Source organism: Vanacampus margaritifer, chromosome 5, assembly GCF_051991255.1.
Source record: "Vanacampus margaritifer isolate UIUO_Vmar chromosome 5, RoL_Vmar_1.0, whole genome shotgun sequence".
NCBI classification, from domain to species: domain Eukaryota; kingdom Metazoa; phylum Chordata; class Actinopteri; order Syngnathiformes; family Syngnathidae; genus Vanacampus; species Vanacampus margaritifer.
In genome coordinates, this window is record NC_135436.1 from 28,944,950 (window position 1) to 28,961,236 (window position 16,287).

Below are 16,287 nucleotides of genomic sequence, written 5' to 3' on the forward strand. Positions count from 1 at the left end.
CTCTTAAAATCAGTCTAAGAAGAAATCTATAAGCACACAAGCTGATTTGAGTTTTTGCCATTTTATCACGACATCACTCACTGAGAAATGAATGCAAATGTAAATACAACAATTCAGTCAGGCACTTTTTGCTTGGATCCTTCCCAGAACGTAATGGAACGCGACCAAGTTTCACTGAAACTGTTGACATGTTTTTGATTATCCTTTTAACTGATAATTACAGCTAAAAACAAAAAAAAAAACATTCTGTTTCAGGTAGGACAAAAAAGTCAGATGCTAAAGTTTTGCGCTTAAACAAATAAAGTGGCGTATTACCCACTCTGTCAGTGTACAATACAGTCCGCCCATGTTTTTGTTTTTTTGTTTTTTAGGGCGGGCTTGGTGGCATTAAAAAAACAAACAACAAGAAAATTGATTCATCAAATAGAAATTTTATTTCACTTTACAACACATATTTACATTAGTGCAAATATAATTCCATATACAAAGGACATTTTAGTTGTTTTCTTCCATCAGAATAATGAACACATCCAAAGTATAGTCATGCCTTGAGATAAGAGTAAAATGTGTGACCAGGCTCATAACTTAAAACACATCTCAAATCATCTTTTTCAATGAAATGAATGGAAATGCAATTAATAAAATAAATGATATTGTACTTTGCTTTTTATACAGTCACAACATAATTAAACAGAATGTAAAGAATTGCAATTTGTTGTTGGTTACCACTTTTTTTTCCTGTTTTAAATCAATGGACATTGTTTTTAACTGCTCTTTGTTGTTGTTGTGAGTTGAGTTGAGTTCACTGCAACAATACAGCGCTCTCTTTTCAAAATTTTCCTCGCAAGTTAAAGCAAAAAATAAATAAAAACATCTCAAAAAGCTCTTATCTCAAGGCAGCACTGTTTTAGGCCTTGTGCAGGATTCACATAGATTAGGGTTTCCATCCACCTATTTTTATTCGGATTTTCAAGAAATACGAAATGGAAACGCTAGAAATTCGAAAAAGGGCCCAAAATTCGCAAAAATGTTTTTCCGCTTACAGGGGGTGGATTTTAAAGCATATTAATAAAGGAAAATATGAATTTTGCCTATGGAAACGGGTTTTGCGAATAAACGCTGGCAAGACCGGATACACGTCGCACGTTTTGACCGGATATTAAGTTTGTAGTCCCAAAGCAATGTCGGTCGATAAAGTAAGGTATGTTTGGGAGGGATGACGAAACAGAAATCTTTTTGGAATGAATTAAAGAAGCAAATATTACGCAATTTTAGATGGAAAACAGCAAAGAAACGCTACGGTTTATCAAGAATTACAAAAGAAAACTCAGTCTCATGCTGGTGTTCTTCTTCTTCTATTAAAGTACTGGTGGTTCACATATTTATGGTGTCTAGCGCCACCTACAGCGGCGGAGTCCCCTCTCAATATTTGCAAAAGAACAACAGATGGAAACGGCATGCGCATTTTCAGTAAAAAAGTCGAAACAATTGGATGGAAACCTGACTAATGACATCATCCCAGCACAGCAGATCGAGAAAATGCCGTTTTTCCGTCCGCCATCACACGTATTCCTGATACTTGTGAAAACTGGACGGCGCCCTGCTGCTGCGCACGCTGCCGCCGTCCCTGGCGGCCAGCAGGTAGGAGCCCGTGTAGGGCACGTACTCCTTGGAGCGCCGCTTGCCGCAGCTGAACAGCAGGACGCATCCGGCGGCCAGCAGGAGGGCGCAGGTGGCCCATCCGATGAAGAGCGACGCCCCCAGCTCCCGCTTGCGCGACTCGACCACCACCGGGTTGTAGAAGTTGCGGATGACGGAGTACGCCACCCAGCACACGGGCACCAACGTCAGCAGGAAGGCCAGCAGGAACAGGCTCCCGGCGAAGGCGGCCGTGATGTTCTTGGCCCTGGCGTTGTCCTGGCAGCAGATGCTCCTCTGCATAGAGAAGCCGGCCACGATCAAGGCCAGGACCGCCACCACGATGGAGACCACCATCAGCCCCCGCGCGGCCTGCAGCTCGGGCGGGAGGATGAGCAGCGAGTCGTAAACTTTGCACTGCATCTTGATGTCGGCCTGGTTGTAGCAGTTCATCCACAGGCCCTCCCACAGCACCTCCATCACGATGAGGTTGGCGCCGATGAACGCCGACACGCGCCACATGGGCATGGCCGTGGCCGCCACCGCGCCGAACAGGCCCAGGAAGCCCAAGACCATGGCCAGGATGTCCAGCTTGGCCTTCATCGTGCAGCCTCAGCTCGCGTGTGTCGTCGAATGGAGCCCAACCTCGCTCGGGTGGCGCCTTTCGTTTTGCTGGATAATATCGACACGCTTACAATGTCATCCGTCTGGTTTCGGCTACTTGAGATGAAAAAAAAAAAAAAAAAAAAAGCACCTGCCTCTTCTGTTGTTGTGCCAACCCCACCGGCAGAGAGATTACAAAATGAAACCTCATTTTTAATTACAACAGTGCTTGTCAAACTTTCTTACAACAGGTTACAAAAAATTGTGCACTGTCATCACCAACATTAAAATAGTCGACAGTGTTTATCAAAAAGGAGACTGAGGTTTTATTCCTAAAAAAAATAATATTGTTTTTAACCCATGAAGCCTGAACCATGAAATATATGAGGAAATTCTGATTCTTTGCAAATGGAGTATTTCTCGGTCGGTTATACGGCGGCGTATTAGGGCCACGTATTAAAAATGAAAAATTCTGATGGAGGGGTAATATTCAGAGAGAAAAACTCGCCAACTTGCCACTTTAAAAAACTCTTTTTTTTTATGTGAGAGAGTAAAGGAGGATCTGGAATTGGCTGGCACTGAATGATTAACTGTTTCCTCATTCCTTGTTTTTCACATCGTATTTTCTTTCTTCCTTTTTCCTCTTCCATATCTTTTTGTCCAGCTTTATTCTTCCTTAATAACTTCTTTCTTGCCTCCAGAGTTTCAAACCCGTCCTTCGAACTGCGAGTGAGACATGATATCCATCGTGCTGTCCCCGCTTCTTACGCTTTCTATCTTTGATTACCTTCTCGTTTCCTTTTTCTTGAATTACTTTCTTGTTTCCCACCTGATTGTCCTTCTTTGTCTTTCCCTTTTCCACAGTTCTTTCTTCTGTACTTCTTTTTCTTCTTAAAAAAAAATGAAGCAATCTTTAAAGTCGTGGTCCAAGTACTTGAAAGAAATACTTGAGTAAAAGTACAACAGAAACCGGTCAAAGCTAAAGTCACCTTGTAAAATGTTCAACAAAAGTACGCATCAAAAGTAATTTTCTATTAATGTACGTAGATATTAGAAGTAAAAGCATTTTTAAAAATTGCAATTTTATTTTTTTTAGTTTACTTCAGTGATAAAGATTTGTGTGCTGGCTAATTAGCATGGTTAGCTTGCGCAAGTTAGCATTTACATAGCCAATTGCCTCAACAAAAATATTGACATTTTGACTTCATTGGATTGATATAAATTAAGTAAATCTACCAGGTTGTTGTTTTTTTGAACGGTCCAAAACAATTCTTGCAAATACACGCCTACATGTGTGTGTAACCTTATACTCAGTACTTCCACCACCGAGTTCACTATTGTCGTCGTTTTGCTTGTCATCTGCTGCAGGCCATCTTGAAATTGTTCAAGTTGTATTGTAGGCCCAACTTTATGTCTCAGTAAAGACCGGCAGGAGCGGACATTGTTAAGCAGCATATTTAAATGAGGCCCATTCGTCGTTAAAACCTTAAAAAGAGACAAGCCGTCATCACATATCGCTCATCGGGCATTTTCTCTGAAACCTTCACGTCACCTTGTTTTAAAAGTGTCACGGATTGTTATGAGTGCAGATAAGAACATGGAATTGTGGAATTGTGTTGTTCCCAACAGGAGTCAACTGAGAGGCAGAAAAGCAAAGCGAAAGAAGGCAGCTAAACGGGAACAGAAACCCGAAAGCTGGTCGGACGGGTTTGCTCAGCGATACTTGGTAAATACGCACACACACACACACACACACACACACACACACACACGCGCGCGCGCGCGCGCGCGCGGCGCATAATCATGGTGACATCACTTGTTGTTGTAATTTGAATTGTCGGAAGGTAAAATTTAGTTAAAATATATTACTACAGTTGCAGAAGTATATTTTTCCGGTATCAGTACTCAATTATTTTGCTGATGACTTTTTACTTGCCTCTTTTGAAAACAGACTCCTTTCCCCCTTTAACTCCTTCGTCAATTGGGCCATAGTTTTTTTTTTTTGTCTCCCAACCTCCATGGATGATGACATGGTGTTAGAAAAATTTGAATAAAATAAAAAGTCAAAAGTGACTGATAAATAAATAAATAAATAAATAATAAATGTGTTATGTCAGCCTAAAAACCACTAGCCTATCTTCTGGTGTTCAAAAATGTTCTGTTGAATCTGAAAGAACCAGAAGGTTAATTTTTTGAAGTTATTAGCATTTTTTGTTCGTCAGTTAGCAAAGCTGAGAACACATTTTAATAGCGTAGCAAACTCAGCCAACGCTAGCTAGCTCTCGGTTAAAAAACAAAACAACAACATGGAATATGTACTGTACACGAGACTGTAAAAAAAAAAGAAGCTACTTTTGAACTTTTTGTACATTTTAGAGTTTGTACTTCCTACGTTCATGATACAGTGTGAGTACTTTTGTCACTTCTAATAGATTGCGTTGCATCATAATGACATCTCATATTTTCCCCTCCTCCATCGACATGAGGTTGAATCGAAATAGTTGAAAGCAAGCATGGATATAAACAGGAAATGAGTGCAGGGATGAGAAAGTGCCACTAGAGGGGTGTGAAGAGTCAAATGTGGCTCCAGTTTAGATGTTTTTTGTCGTCTGTGCAATTTTAGCCCTCACCTACATTTAGTAGGATTTTGTACACATTTTGTATTTCACTCTACAGTTGCCCATTATGAGAAAATAAAAGATAAAACGTTCTAATCACTGTGATTCTGGAGCTGAATTAAACTTAACTTTAATTTAATCAAATCAAATTTCATCTGAATATGTTGAAAGAACCCCACCACACCCCGCACCGTGTTCTCTTTATACTGTCATATGTTGTCATGTATAGTTACGCATATTTATAAAAAAAAATTAAGAAAAAAAAGCTAGTCAGTTGACATAAAATCAGCGTCAATTTACATTAGTGTATGCATAAACTAGATCAAAACAAAACTGATTATTAATCTGTGGTTTTTCACCAAAGTATGTAACAGAAAACATCCTTGACCTTCCCAATATATTAGATAAACCGTCAACCAACTTTTTGTATAATTTCCATCGGCATCCTGCTGAGTACATCAAAGTGCAGACTGAATGAATGAGGCCCAAATGCCAGTTGCTGAACCTCTTGTTGCCTTCAAGCATCACTTGTGAGCACTTTTACGCTCAACTAATGCAGCTTTCAACAAGTTGCTTGATGCCCGCAGTGCCAGCACATTAACAAACCGGCCTTGGAAAATGTGGCAACAAATGCACTTGTCAAACCATTCTACTTTTAAAATACGTTACGTTACGTTACGTTTTCATTATCGGATGTAATCTGTGTTTAAATATTTAAGTTTAATTTTGTTTACTTTTTTATCACAATGTTTTTTTTTTTTAAAGCAAGTTCACAAGTTTTTCAATTACAATGGCTCATTCAATATATCAGTTTTAAAACTGAGAAAATAAAATGAACTGACTCATATGACTCATAAGTAGGAAACAACAGTTTTTTTTAATTATGATATCAATACATTTTCTATGTACAGGCACAGTAATAATAATAAAAATGCAGTCCCGGTAGCACAATTATTTCAACACATTTTGACCAAAAACGGAACATCTTCCCTCTCCTGTGATTGCGCGAGCACATTTGGAACATCCTTTACATTTGCTAACCAATTTTGATAACATTTACAAATCAATAAATAATTTTAAAAAAAAACTTACTTTGTAATCCAGTGAAGACCTTTTTTTTTTTAAACAAAACAAAACAGCTCATGTGCAAATTCTCGAGACAAGTGCGCACGAGAAAGGAAGTTTTCTTTGAAAGGCAATACTGAAGAGCAAAAAAAAAAAAAAGTTTCACAGTAAACCAAAATATAAAACGAAATATTCAAGTAAAACAGGATTATGTTAAGTTAAAACCAACTAAAACTAACACAAATTGTTACAAAAATGTACTTAAGGATCCAAAGCAGGCTAAAAGCGGTCAAACAAAATAGCTTTATATAAACAAAATACTTTCTAAAAACAGGCGCTGTCCATTAAACTACGTAGAATGTGACGCCACTTGCTATTATTCCATTTCTGTGAGAACAAATATAAAATTCTGAGTCACACGAATACACTATTCACAAAAAGTTAGGGATCAAAATGAGGTGAAATTTCAGGATGAACCCAAGATGCAAATCTACTTCATTTGACCTCTAAACTTTTGAAAGCTCAAGTTGGACCAATTTTTTCACAACTTGCTGTTTTTCCACTAACAAACTGAAGGACAAAATTCACAACAGCGGCTCGAGGCGTGATTGGACGGTACGTTTCCAAGCACAGAAATGAATGGAATAAATCCATTTGAGAACAGCAAGTAGTGCAAAAAGTACTCACAAGTTTAGAGGTCAAATTAAGATCACTTTTACAGTGACGGTTCATCCTGAAAGTTCAGCCAAAAGCCCGATTTCACTAACTTCCTGTGACGAGCGTAATTTGGCAAGAGCAGGCCGGGCTGCAGAGCGCCGCCCTAGTGTGCAAACACCGCCAGTCATCAAAGCGCGGGATTACGATTCCATGATTGTACTATGATTAGTTTGTGTCTGACATCCCGTCCAAAGCTATCCAAGGCCGCGCGTTCAGTCGGGCGAGCTTTCCGGATGCTCCCGCAGCACCCAAACGTTATCCTGGTCCGCTTGGTTGGCCGGCCCCTCGCCTTGCAGGGACAACTCGGCCACGGAGGCGTCCAGGCGGACCCCGTCGTCCTCGTCGCTCAGGATGTCCGTCTCTTTCGCCTCCTCGGGGTCTTCGTACTCTTTGAGGTCGAACTGTTCTTCCACCCAGCGGTCCGTGTCGGCGGCTTCCGACGACGGCGACAGAAGGTGGTCGCGCTCCGGCTGCGTCCGCGTTCGTTCCGGTTTGGTCCGCTCGTCCTCGGGCCCCGAAGGCAAACCCGGGTCCCGCTCGGGATCGCAGTCGGTGACAATGTCTGTGTCGATGGTGAAACGGTTGCGCACCAGCTTCCTCCGGCCGAGGGTTCTGGTTGGTGCTGATGCTGCGGAAACAACACGAGAAGCCAATGAGAACTTGGGCGCGGACCTCCTTCTCTTGGATTCCCCCAAAATTCTGGAACTCAGGGATGTGATTTTTCCGCTAATTCACGGAATTCCGCTTTTTTTATCCCCCCCCCCCCCCCAAAAAAAAAAGTTTTTTTTTTTTTTTTTTTTTTTAGTAGTTCATTGTGTATGCACATGACTCCGACAGATAACATCTTCTGCTATAACAAAGACATTTGTGGTATGCTCTAATATGAGTTACTTTTCATTTGGTCATGATACAATTATTTGTTCATGAAATTTGAACTCTTCAACATTATTTATGTGTTAACTTAGTAATCACATTAGTTAGATATGATGATATTCTCAGTGATAGTTTTTAAAAGCAAAGGCAGTCCAATGTTTTTGAATGTGACTGATTTTGAGTTGACTAAAACTGCCATTTTATATGGGATAGTTCAATATACATTGAAAATTTATGCTGTTGTTTTGTCTATTTCTTTGTCATGTGAGTGCATTGAAAGTACTTAAAAACACGGAAAACCCATGAGCTCCGGACCTAGCTGGGTGCGGCTAAATTTTCAGATAATTTCACTTTGGTCAAATCACATCCCTGGGAACTGGATTGAATTTGACCTCATGTTCAGGTCATAAGTAAACCCCCAAAAAATACAACCTCACCCAATGAGATTTAGTTCAGAAGGTAAAAGCTTTTTCTTATGTTCAGCACACCACAAAAAAAATCTGGATCTGGAATGAGCTGCACATTTTGTTCAGCTAGTTATTGATTTTCATCTATCAACTATTTTTGACATTTTACTAGTTTTAGGAGATGCTCAAAAAAACTCAATTGAACAGGAAAAACTCTTGGAACCAAACGAACTTGAGCTTTGTTGCTGATTTTGAGAACCTTGCATCACTCGCACCATTGTGTCGAGATGAAAAGTAGTGGAACACGTCCGACCCAATTCCAAGTCAAAAGAACATTTTATCACCGTAGATGAATTTCTTGTTATTGCATCATCCGGACGCAGACGGCAAGACCGCGGCGGGTGACTTACCTGCTCGGTTTATGACGGGCCGAGCGCCCTTGAGCGCGCACAGGCGCTTCCCTCCGAAGGGCACGTACTGCTGGCTGAGCGGCAGACTCTCCGTCTTCAGTAACTGCCGCCGGTGCTTCTCTCGCAGGATGGAGTGCACCGTCTTGAGGAAGTCTTTCCGGCTCTCTGGCGAGCTGAGGGAGCGACGCCAGATCATCAGATTATCTGCTCCGTAGACCTTTCAACCCTTTTTGTCGATGATCGGTGCCGGGGTACTTCTGGGTGGCCGAAACGCAATTGCCTACCACTGATTTGAACTGAAAACTTTAGTTTAGGTTTTAGGTGAACTAATGAATACACACACACTCGCACGCACGCACGCACACACACATACAAAAAAATAAAAATGAAAACTTTAGGTTTTTTTTAATGTACTGTACTGACAAAAATCTAAAATCATCTTTTCGACTGACATGTCACACATTGAAACAACTTCTAAAAATCATCATTCAAGCTATTTATGCTATTTTCTCAATCAATCTGCCTTGGTCAAATGACATGTAAGAATTTGTTTACAAGTGGCGCAATCGTTTTGTTTTTTTTTGTTTGTTTTTTTCTTTCTTTCCCAGGAGAGCTCAGTATTGTTCATTCGATTTGACATCATCATTGCTCTCCTTTTTTTAAAAAAACAAATAAATTTCAAAAAATTTAATGTTTTTTTTATTATTATTTTTTTTAAATATATATACATATACACACATATATATATATATTTTTTTTTTTGTATGTGGGTGAGTATGTGCGTGTGTGTGTGCGTGCATGCGTGCGAGTGTGTGTGTAGTCATCAGTTCACCTAAAGCCCATTAAAAAAATCCCATACTAATAATATAATATAAAGTAATATATAATAATAATAATAATAATGTATAATATATATACAAGTGGCGCAATCTTGAGTTTCTGCTACCCGGGAGCACATGTGACGTCCTTGTGAAAAGTTCCGCAAAAGGTAGTCGTTTAAAAAAATAATTAATTTTTTTTAAAAAAAAAGGTGTGATCCTCACCTACAACACAGTTGGAAGGAGCGCTCCGGCCGGCCTTCCGACTCCGACTTTGTGTGGACGATCTCGCACACGGACGTGCCCTCGCCGTCTGAAGAGGAAACGTCTGTTCAGGGTCATTTGGTTGATGAGCAAGAAAAGAGCGAACCTGCTTGCTGAAGCCACCGACTGTAACCTTAACTATCGAACCTAAACCCACAAACTGTAGCCCTAATGCTAACCCTCACATGTAACTGTAACCCTTAGCGTCTAACCTTGACCCTAACAGTAGTCCAAATTCCTAAGTACTAAACCCCCAGACTGAAACCCGAACCCCCACCTATCATTAACCCCTTACTCTATTCCAGTGGAGATGATTAGCCAAAATTTAGAGACATACCATTTTTAGTCTTAAATTTTGATAGAAACCGAACCTGAGCTTACCTGCATTAGCCAACGGTCTAACTTGGAGGGCGTCTGTCGCAATCATGTGCCGATACCGGAAGGGGTCTTTTTCTTCAGAAGACGTCGATCCTCTGTGGGAGCTGCCCTAGAAAACAATAACAATAACAATAACAGTTACGATTTTGGATATGAGAAATCATTTCCTTAAGTTGTGCGGCCGCTCACCATTTTCTTTTTCTGTTTGGATCCGTCCTTGCACACAAACACAACTGCCGTTTTGAACACTAAAAGATATGATGCCCAAAAATGTTGTTACCGTAGAACGCATCTTCCGAAAACTGTACAATGTCAACGAGGCGTCATACCAAAAGTGGCCATCTGGGGTTCTTTCTTCCACTTTCCCAAGGAAGCAGGTGGGTTGATCCAGGACACGCTGGTGTGGAGCAGCAGGTCGCCCATGGACAAGTCAGCAACCTGCAAATGAACACCCAATATTCACCCGTTGTTGCCCATTTATCAACTTTAACCCTGGAGAACCCAAGAACCCTTTTCTTCTTTGGAATATTATGAATTATACATTAAATGACTGCTATAAGTTCACTGAACACCAAAATATATGTTTTTTCAATTTTAACCCTTTTTTTTTTTAAACTAGCTCAGAGTTGCTAATTTATCAAAATATATATATATATATAAAACATACTCCTAGGCATTTTGCAACATGATATGAAATAGATTAACAAAAAAAACACAATTTTACCATCTGATGGTTTGCTGAGAAGATGGTTTTGTTTGGATTGATTTCCTGCTCAACAAAACAGCATGTTTGTTGCCAGCCATCTTGTCACCACCACTCTGGCTCATGTAAGTGCAATATTCATCCACTAGATGGCCCCATGCAGGGGTCAGAAGTGGCACTCTGGACTTTTGAAGTTAAATTTGTAAAAAAATTTAAAAAAATAAGGGTCTTTGTTATTTGAGTAGCAGAATTTATAGGGGCCAAATTTGACCCTGTGGGTTCTCCAGGGTTAAGATACAGTCCTGCCGTGAATGATTAAGGATCAAAAAACACCCAACAACCTCATCTAATGTATTAACCGTACCTCCCTTTTTATTTTTTTAACCGTACCTCCCTTTTTATTTTTTTTAACCGTACCTCCTTCTTCTCGCCGCTCTGCTCGGTGATGAGCTGGTCAAACACGGCGCCAAACTCCTCGTGGATCTTCTGCATCTCATTAATGTGGCTGGCCACTTTGTTCATGGCCTTCATGGCGACTGCCGACGACAACCCGGGTTAGTTTGCAACCGGGACCAGGAAGGCGCCCCCCCCCCCCCCCCCCCAGTGGTTCTCACCATCCAAGTGGTAATGCTCCTCGCTGTCCGGGTCAGTGAGCGAGTAGAGCTCCCGGAGCAGCAGAGGGTACTTGAGGACCCTCTGGATGGGCTTGATCAGGTACGACTCCAGCGTGGACGAATGCTGCTGCTTGGGGTTGCGCTCGTCCAAGAAGGCCTTAAAGTCGGGGTCGCTTTTGGCTGCAAAGATCACATCAAATGGATTATAGGTAGTATACGTTGATGTCACGGGATCGCGAGTCGGCGCCTTCTGGTGGGTCAACTTTCCAGCGGACACAACCGTGTTTCTATTCCTTTGTTATTGATGAATGTTACCAAGATGTATGCGGAAGGTTTAGCTCAACACTCCTTGAAACCTTTGATTAGTGGAATCGATTGGATTACAAACATTTGCCGATGTTACTGCCCAGACTGGACTCGACTACACGGCAACATCGCGTATGCTCTGAGGTAGGATGGCTCAATCCCAAAACACGGACATTCTTGCGTCTTCTGTACTTTTGGCTTTTATTGGTTGCTATGTGCATTTATCATTTGGGAATTCGAGGTGAAGAATCTCGGGTTATTTTTTAAACAAAAGTTAGCTAGTTCTCCGACCGCTAGCTACAAGCGCTAGCATGTTACAACAAAAACAACATTGTTTATTCATCACTTATTTTTGTACACTTTAACAACAATTTCAAATTTTGGTCTGCTGGGAAAGCAGCATAGAGACCTTAAGGAGGGTATTTGGAGAGCTTTCAAAATACATCTTCACCACCAGATGTATTTTTAGCCAGAGCTAGCCACAGCTAGCGGTTTACATATATCACGATCGCATTATGGTAGAAGCATTTCTACCATCTTACAATGACACTTAACCTTAATCAAAAATGGTCAGAACCAGAGGTGGAAAATCCAGGTCCAGAAAGACTAAAGACCTTGCCACAGTTTCAGGTAAATGAGCATCCGGGGAGCTAGCTAGGGAGCTTGCTAGCTAGCACCTGCGGCTAAAGCCAAAGTGTGGCAGGGTTTTTACTTTCCGGACTTGGATTTGCCACCCTCTGGTCCGAACACACTTTGGTAGACTTTGTAGGTTGGAAATCCTTTCGATTTATCTTTGCATTTCTGGACACTATATATCTATATGTGGCATGTAACGTCAATTCACTCCGTTGTGCCTTTTTTGGAAATGAGTCTTTTGGTTTCTGATTGGCTAAAATGTGGCGTTACAGTTACGGTGCCACATTTGACCTAAGCCACTCTAAACTCAGTCAGTCTTTCAGCAGAACGTAACCGGCAGGCAAGTCTGCAGAGGTCAAATGAACAAGCGCGAGGGTGACAAGCGCGCGCGGGAGATTAATGGTGGCTGCGGCGACGAGCACCTTCTCCTTTCCAGCAACAAGGTGGAATGAGGAGTCGCTCACCCTTAACGAGGACCTTCGGGACTTTGGTGTGGCTGGCGCAGAACGCACTGTAGATCTTAAAGCGGTCGGCGTAGTAGAGGAACGAGCCCCCCAGGGAGAAAAGGATTTTCTGTGAACAGCGGATGAAGGAGATATCAGGCAGCTCAAACTTTAGCTTTAAAAAAAAAAAATAATAATTTGTCTTATTACTTTAAACTGGTCCACTCTCTCCAGCTTGTCCAGATCAGGAACCAGACGAGTTCCGTCCTCCAGAGTCTTGAGGAATTCCACCTGGAACTCCACCATTTCGGGAAGATTTCCAAAGAGAACATCCAGCTGGAACAACAAAAGGAAAGGTAGGTTGGAATTACAAACAATATTCATTATTATACAAACCATCAAACTGAGGGGAGGAGCTTCATTAAGTCAGGCCATAGCCTTGTCTAATAAAATAAAAACTGCTTTGTCGCTATCTTGTGGCATCTATAGACACTACAAAATGCTTTGTGTGTGTTTTTTTTTTTGGGGGGGGGGCTTTCTTAATCCAATCCAATCCACTTTCTTTCTATAGCACATTTTACTAACACGCGTTTCCAAAGTGCTGCACATTGAAATCCGCACACTATGATGCACATAAAATCTAGTAAAACCAACACAAAAAAAAATTCAATAAAATACTAAAGTAAGCAAAACAAAAATTAATACATAAAAATTTTCATTAAAAAAAAAATTGGATTTAAAAAAACACGAAAAGACCTTGAGAACCACACAATACACGCAAGGACTAAAGGGTCTTTCACATCTAAGTGTTTGTTCAGGTTGCCCTCATGATAAATATACTACTGTAATATTTCAACATGTGAATACATTAAATTGAATCATTCACTGCCATTGACGGCTAGAGACGTCAAATATCCATGCTAGATTTTAAATTTAAAAAACTCCACAAAAAAATTGTTAGCTTTCTACCAAATTCTATTGACATTAAGTACATCCATCCATCTAAATTCACAAGATGAAAACACTGCTCATATAAATAGAAACAATAAGCTCCGCAAAAATATCACTTTTCCACTCAATTCTGATGACATTTTGTACAAAACCCCACTAAATTCTCATGATGAAAACACAAAATAGTTGCAGCGTTTTGGGGAACATCCTCCTGACAACAGCCTGATAGTAGAGCCGTGCAGCAGATGGTGGCGAGAAACAGCTCACAGTGTCCAAGTAGCACATGCAGGTGTAAAAACATCCCATCCTCCTCCCTCCTCTCTTCTCTCATGGTTGGGCCCTCTTGTCCTGGCACAAAGCCGTCCATTCTGCACATTATGTAAGCCACTTCTACTCGCTTCAAGGCAGCAGCAGCGCCCACGGACGCGCTCGCATACACGCACACACAGCAACGGCATACCTCGTCTTGAGTCAGGAAGGTCTCTTTCTGCAGTGGGTTTAAATATCTCCCAATCAGGCAGTTGAGGTCCTGCAAGACATTTGTTTTTATTAAACTTACTGATTAATAGATTGATTAGGGCATTTTTAGCCCTTATAAAAGCCACAAAATTAAGGTTCCATTTTGACAGGCAATTAGATGTGCACAAACGCACTCATATGGACATATAAGTGTACCTAATGAAGTGTCTGGTGAGTCTTACATAATGAATTTCTACTACAGTGATTAAACTTGTTACATTTGATTGTATTGATAATTAAATACACTGAATTGGCCCAATTATTACTGCCATTATTAAAAATATATAAACATAAAAATGTAAATGTATAAAATAAATCTAAAATATTAAATATTACAATAACAACTGCAAGAACCCAATCATTGTAAATATTGTAGTGTACATGTAATATTAATTATTTTAATTTAATAAATAGTACACACCAGTGCCTAAAATATATTTGTAAATATTGTAAAAAATTAAATAAATTAATAACAATAATTGTAATATTAAATCATTAAATTTAAAATAAATACACAACTGAGGCCCAGTCATTAAAAATATTGTAAATATTATGCAACAAAAAATACAGCCATACTTACTTCCTAATATTTACAATGATAATTAATTTTGTAAATTATTTCAGTAAATATACAATAATATTAATGTAAAAAAAAAAAAAAACACTACAATACCATATTGTAAAAAACAACAATGTGTGTTTTACGTTGTAAATATACTAGGGGGGTCAACATTTAATAATGATGCATATATTTGTGGAGACTGGGGTCAAGTTACATTTTAAGATGTGCAGAATTTCACAAGATTAGATAGCTCTTAATATGAAAAGAAAAATGCACTCAGCTGTCACTAATGTCTTACAAATACAATTATGCCATCTAGTGGCAGAAAAATGACCTCAACATAAATCAATATCACACTTGTTTTTTTTTACAGAACAGTACATTTTAACTAAATTTTAAAAAATTATTATGAAATTATTGTATCAATGGCTAAAAGATGCAGCCATTTTTTTCCCACTTTATGTTTAACAAGAATATGAAAACTTGGAAAAAAATATTTTATTGTACATTTAGAACAGATATAAAATTTGTGAGTTAACTATTGTAGTTATGCGATGAATTAAAATTAAAAAATTTAATCACCTGACACCCCATCAAGGGCAATTGCGTAACAGGGTGGACCAACAATTCTCTGCTTTGTGTCGACATTATTAGGATTAAAAAAAAAAAACATTAAAAAGTGTTTCAAAGGTCCAAAAGTGGATGACTAAAACATCCCAACAGGCAAACTTTAAAATTCACAAAAATGCCCTTTGATCAACCTTTGTAACAATGATCACTTCAAAGTTTACATTTTTTTCCCCATTTTAAATATTCATGAGAATTAAAACCTCAGTTGAAGTCAGTGACACGAGTAACCGCATTTTGCCGAGGCAACATCGATCATGCAATATTAGATTCAACCAAAGTGTCCACTCAATCTAGCCCACTTAGACAGGACAGACAAAACGCTTCAGCCGGCAAACAACGGGGTGGGGGGGGGGGGGCTCAGCTGAATCCCCCCGCCCCCAACCCACTCAGGCCCACAGAAATCTGTAAACCAAGACATATACTTTAGGATACTGACTTTGACGTAGGTGCGCTCCGTCTCCACCAGCTCGCTGATGACCTTGCGCAGCTTGTCGGCGTCCGAGAGCTGCCGGAGCGCCGGCGGGAAAGGCGAGTCCGGGCTGGGCGAGGACGACGACGTGCATTCGGGGGGATTCATGTCATGGAGGCTGCGGCAGAAGGCGGCCACTTGCTCCGTATTCTGAGTCGGTAGAAAAAAGGAAAAAAATGTGTAACAGCCCACACGTCAACTTCAACTTGAACCGAAGCCAGCAGAGATTTTCATATATATATATATATATATATGAAAATAATAGCTATTAGGTCTATTTTAAGTGTGTCATAACACGTCGCAAGTGACTCACATCTCATCATCAAAATACACCACATAACATACGGGGGGGGGGGGGGGGTTGCCGTGGAAACCAGCCCTGATGTGCATTACACTGCAATTTGGGGGGCAAAAATAGACAAGCCCGTCCATCACCGGGTGACAGACCACAAGTCACGCCGCGGCTTGTTGGGTGACTTTGTTGACTTTTCACGGCAGCTTTGTTTAAACCTCACGGAAATTGTTTTGAGGGGGCGGTCCTATGGCCACTGGTCACCCCTCAATTACGGGCTCATGGCTCGCATGGCTTTCATATTAAAGAGTTTCAAGCGTGGAATTGCGTAGAAAATGCGGGTTTTCATGCGCCAGTTAGGGTTTCAAAGG

General features: G+C 40.4%; 2 protein-coding genes and 1 long non-coding RNA gene across 10 annotated transcripts in view; 1 reads left to right on the forward strand and 2 right to left on the reverse strand.

Moving 5' to 3' along the window:
• The window catches only part of LOC144052042 (uncharacterized), a 43,039-nt gene that overhangs the window by 11,860 nt on the left and 14,892 nt on the right, over nucleotides 1-16,287 (forward strand). For all 3 annotated transcript variants that reach the window (XR_013294124.1, XR_013294122.1, XR_013294123.1), the window contains exons 3-4: nucleotides 3,871-3,967; nucleotides 12,728-12,849. This is a non-coding gene — a long non-coding RNA (uncharacterized LOC144052042). The remainder of the gene's footprint in view (nucleotides 1-3,870; nucleotides 3,968-12,727; nucleotides 12,850-16,287) is intronic.
• Nucleotides 412-2,342, reverse strand: LOC144052041 (claudin-4-like). The gene has a single exon (XM_077565794.1). The coding sequence runs from the start codon at nucleotides 2,239-2,241 to the stop codon at nucleotides 1,561-1,563; it is 681 nt and encodes a 226-aa protein (XP_077421920.1). The 5' UTR covers nucleotides 2,242-2,342; the 3' UTR covers nucleotides 412-1,560.
• Nucleotides 5,718-16,287, reverse strand: part of LOC144052036 (rho guanine nucleotide exchange factor TIAM1-like) — a 54,298-nt gene continuing 43,728 nt past the window's right edge. For 5 of the 6 annotated variants that reach the window (XM_077565785.1, XM_077565788.1, XM_077565786.1 and 2 more), the window contains 12 exons: nucleotides 15,592-15,774; nucleotides 13,905-13,973; nucleotides 12,704-12,829; nucleotides 12,515-12,623; nucleotides 11,109-11,288; nucleotides 10,912-11,030; nucleotides 10,121-10,229; nucleotides 9,981-10,039; nucleotides 9,795-9,900; nucleotides 9,375-9,462; nucleotides 8,332-8,504; nucleotides 5,718-7,269 (listed from right to left, as the gene is read on the reverse strand). In XM_077565785.1, the coding sequence (XP_077421911.1) occupies nucleotides 6,854-7,269; nucleotides 8,332-8,504; nucleotides 9,375-9,462; nucleotides 9,795-9,900; nucleotides 9,981-10,039; nucleotides 10,121-10,229; nucleotides 10,912-11,030; nucleotides 11,109-11,288; nucleotides 12,515-12,623; nucleotides 12,704-12,829; nucleotides 13,905-13,973; nucleotides 15,592-15,774 (1,737 nt within the window). In that variant the 3' untranslated portion in view covers nucleotides 5,718-6,853. Of the gene's footprint in view, nucleotides 7,270-8,331; nucleotides 8,505-9,374; nucleotides 9,463-9,794; nucleotides 9,901-9,980; nucleotides 10,040-10,120; nucleotides 10,230-10,911; nucleotides 11,031-11,108; nucleotides 11,289-12,514; nucleotides 12,624-12,703; nucleotides 12,830-13,904; nucleotides 13,974-15,591; nucleotides 15,775-16,287 lie in introns of those variants that run through there. The other variant, XR_013294119.1, reaches the window with a different exon arrangement.